We start from the raw sequence: 3848 nt of genomic DNA on the forward strand, positions 1-3848 counted from the left end.
CCAGTATTGCTATCTGCAGCGTTAGTTCTAGGTAAATGTTGCAATTCTTCAGCCATTCCTGGACCTGTGACCAAAAATGAGCTACATATGGACAGTACCAAAATAAATTATCTAATGACTCTGCCTCCTCACAGCAGAATCTGCAGAGCTGGGAAGATTGTATCCCCCATATATGTAACATTCTATTGGTTGCAATAATTTTGTATAATAATTTAAATAAAAAAATTTGAAGTTTTGAATCCGGCATTGTTTCGCGTGTCAATTCATAAACCTTGTGCCATGGAATGGGTACATCGAAAATCTCTTCCCAACTATTTTGCAATTTATACGGCACAGCTGTCCATTTTTAGGTCCTTAAATGAAATTGGTCCTCTCTGAAATCCTCTCCCCACTTCTCCATCTTATTACCTGAGACAAAACATATTTTAGTAGTAGCCTAATCAGTCTCTGAGTTACAGAAGGGTCGGATGTGTCCAATCCTGTCTGCTCTCTACTGCCGTCAGCATGGTGATTGGCTGCTCCCTGTCGCCACGGAGACGGTGTGGTGTGGTGTAAGCGGTGGAGACAGGGCTCTTTGGTAATCACCTGACTGAGGGGTTCTCTGTTGGGTGCTTTACATTTACACTGTTGCTTTCCAATTTCTTTCTAAATGCTGTAAGATTCTGCTGGTTTCTCCTTAAATGACACTAATATTAATACCAGCAATCTTCCAGACACCTTTTTACCTTTCCCATGGTTTAGTTTTTGCCAGAATGTTATCGTATGTTTTCGTGAAGAAGAATCGAGCTTGAGCTCCAGGTTGAATGGACAAACTAGACACATACGAATATATATCATATTTTATGTTTGTGTCATCCTGCTTAGTGAATCTGACAGCGTACTGGTAAGTAGAGTAAGAATTACAAGCATCGTTGTGATTGGAGTAGAATCCTACCCACGAGTAATAGAAATCAGTCTTCCAATCGGTGAAGGTCTTACTGATGAACAGGCGTGCGCAAGCATAGCCGTCTTTAGTGTAGAGCTGCAGACTGGCGTCATACCCCTCTATGCCAACAGGAATCTTCCTGTCTGCGTCATCATACTGAGGTCCGCTGATGAAGACATTTGACCCGTCCTTGGAGAGCAGCTTGACCTGTAGGCCGTGGTTAAGGTTCTGGTTCGTGTCATAGGTTCCGTAGCTGCGCGTGTCAAGAGAGAGAGATGAGAGATTATTTCCATCTTTATTAAAGAGTGCCAGCATCACCCCCACATCCAGTAGGCTGTCAGGGACATTAGCCCATCCGAGCCGGGCGTACCCACTTTCTGTGGATTTCACCTGGAGCACAACAGCATAGCACTCTGTGTGGTGGTCATTCACCACTGCCCCTTTCATTATAGCAGGGGACTCATTCAGAGTCATTCTGCCTGCGTCTTCAACCTTGTATGTGCTATCAATGGCATAGCAGTTCCTGGTGAAGGTTCTGGAGTCTATGCTATAGCCGGCAGCGTACAGAAACACGTCCACACTGTCCACCCTGTTTTGCGAGAGGGTCCTGATCTCCCTCAGGAGGGCGGGGCTGATCTGGTAGGTGTTATTGGGGTCATACTCACTGCTTCCTCTAATGTGCTGTGTGATGTAGACTGCCTCTAACCGTCGACTGTTGGGGCTTGTTCTGACAACTAACCTGTCCATGTTCCTCTCTAAGTTTCCTGGGGTAAGGTAATAGCTGCGAGTGACATAAGGATCGAGTGGGTATGCTGTTCGTGTGTTGATATTCCCGACTGCGTAGTAACCCTGTCTGTTCTGATCTTGCAGTGGTGGAAAAACGCCTTCATTGTTATAAAACTCATGGAAGCCCCAGTCTCCCATTTCTGGCGAGAACGTTGGTATGAGTGCATCGTTGTTATCGACGTATAGGCCGCCAGAGATGAAGTGTAGCAGCATTAGACCATGACGAGGGAATCTGTGGCCAAACTCGATGTTCCTGAGGTCATTTATTGAGTTAAGGACAGGTATGTCTGCAGACACTAAGGCCAGTGGTAGCAACAAGAAGAAAATGCAAAGCAAGGCTTTTCTCTCCATGGTAATCCTGTGAGAGAGAGAGAGAGAGAGAGAGAGAGAGAGAGAGAGAGAGAGAGAGAGAAACAGAGAGTAGAGAGAGAGAGAGACAGAGACGAGAACAAGAGAGAGGGAGAGGAGAGAGAGGAGAGAGAGAGAACAGAGAGAGAGAGAGAGAGAACAGAGAGAGAGAGAGAAGAGAGAGAGAGAGAGAGAGAGAGAGAGAGAGAGAGAGAGAGAGTAGAGAGAGAGAGAGAGAGAGAGAGAGAGAGAGAGAGGCACAACTATGACAACATAACCAACAAAAACGGGTCACAACTCTGCAGCTCTGTCGCACGCTGGGTATGTACATAGTCAATGGTAGGCTTCGAGGGGACTCCTATGGTAGGTACACTATAGCTCATCTCTTGGCAGTAGCACTGTAGACTACTTTATCACTGACCTCAACCCAGAGTCTCTCAGAGCGTTCACAGTCAGCCCACTGACACCCCTATCAGACCACAGCAAATATCACAGTCTACTTGAACAGAGCAATACTCAATCATGAGGCATCAAAGCCAAAGGATGAGTACATTAAGAAATGCTTAGATGGAAGAATGCAGTTTGGAAACCTACCAAAAAACAATTAGGCAACAGCAAATTCAATCCCTTTTAGACAACTTCCTGGGTAAAACGTTCCACTGCAATAGTGGGTGTAAACTTGGCAGTAGAAAATCTTAACAGTATTTTTGACCTCTCAGCTTCCCTATCAAATCTAAAAATCTCAAATAGAAAAACCGAAGAAAATGAACAACAATGACCAAATGGTTTGACAAGAATGCAAAAATCTAGAAATAAATTGAGAACCTGTCCAACCAAAAAACATAGAGACCCGGAAACCTGAGTCTACGCCTTCACTATGGTGAATCACTAAAACAATACAAGAAATACACTACGGAAAAAGAAGGAACAGCACGTCAGAAATCAGCTCAATGTAATTGAAGAATCCATAGGCTCTAACCAATTCTGGAAAATTGGAAAACACTAAACAAACAACAACACGAAGAATTATCTATCCAAAATGGAGATGTATGGGTAAACCACTTCTCCAATCTTTTTGGCTCTATAACAAAGAATGAAGAGCAAAAACTATACATGATCAAATAACAAATCCTAGAATCAACTATTAAAGACTACCAGAACCCACTGGATTCTCCAATTACCTTGAATGGTTACAGGACAAAATAAAACCCTCCAACCCAAAAAGGCTGTGGTGTTGATGGTATCCTTAATGAAATGATCAAATATACAGACAACAAATTCCAATTGGCTATATTAAAACTCTTTAACATCGTCCTTAGCTCTGGCATCTTCCCAATATTTGGACCAAGGAGATCACCCCAATCCACAAAAGTGGAGACAAATTTGACCCCAATAACTACCGTGGAATATGCGTCAACAGTAACCTTGGGAAATACTCTGCATTATCATTAACAGCAGACTCGTACATTTCCTCAATGAAAACAATGTACTGAGCAAATGTCAAATTGGCTTTTTACCAATTACCGTACACAAGACATGTATTCACCCTACACACCCTAATTGACAACCAACAAACCAAAACAAAGGCAAAGTCTTTCTCATGCTTTTGATTTCAAAAAAGCCTTCGACTCAATTTGGCATGAGGGTCTGCTATACAAATTGATGGAAAGTGGTGTTGGGGTAAAACATACGACATTAATAAATCCATGTACACAAACAACAAGTGTGGTTAAAATTGGCAAAGACACACACATTTCTTCTCACAGGGTCGTGGGTGAGACAGGGAGCA

At 43.1% G+C, this 3848-nt stretch overlaps 1 protein-coding gene across 1 annotated transcript in view; it reads right to left on the reverse strand.

The window, feature by feature from the left end:
• Window positions 1-382: 382 nt before the first annotated feature.
• LOC112081048 (uncharacterized) overlaps window positions 383-3848 on the reverse strand; it is a 12637-nt gene continuing 9171 nt past the window's right edge. Inside the window, exon 2 of the mRNA XM_024147014.2 lies at window positions 383-2069. Coding sequence (XP_024002782.1) covers window positions 722-2062 — 1341 coding nt within the window. The 5' untranslated portion in view covers window positions 2063-2069 and the 3' untranslated portion in view covers window positions 383-721. The remainder of the gene's footprint in view (window positions 2070-3848) is intronic.

This window comes from Salvelinus sp. IW2-2015, unplaced genomic scaffold, assembly GCF_002910315.2.
Source record: "Salvelinus sp. IW2-2015 unplaced genomic scaffold, ASM291031v2 Un_scaffold16690, whole genome shotgun sequence".
Classification (NCBI taxonomy): Eukaryota; Metazoa; Chordata; class Actinopteri; order Salmoniformes; family Salmonidae; genus Salvelinus; species Salvelinus sp. IW2-2015.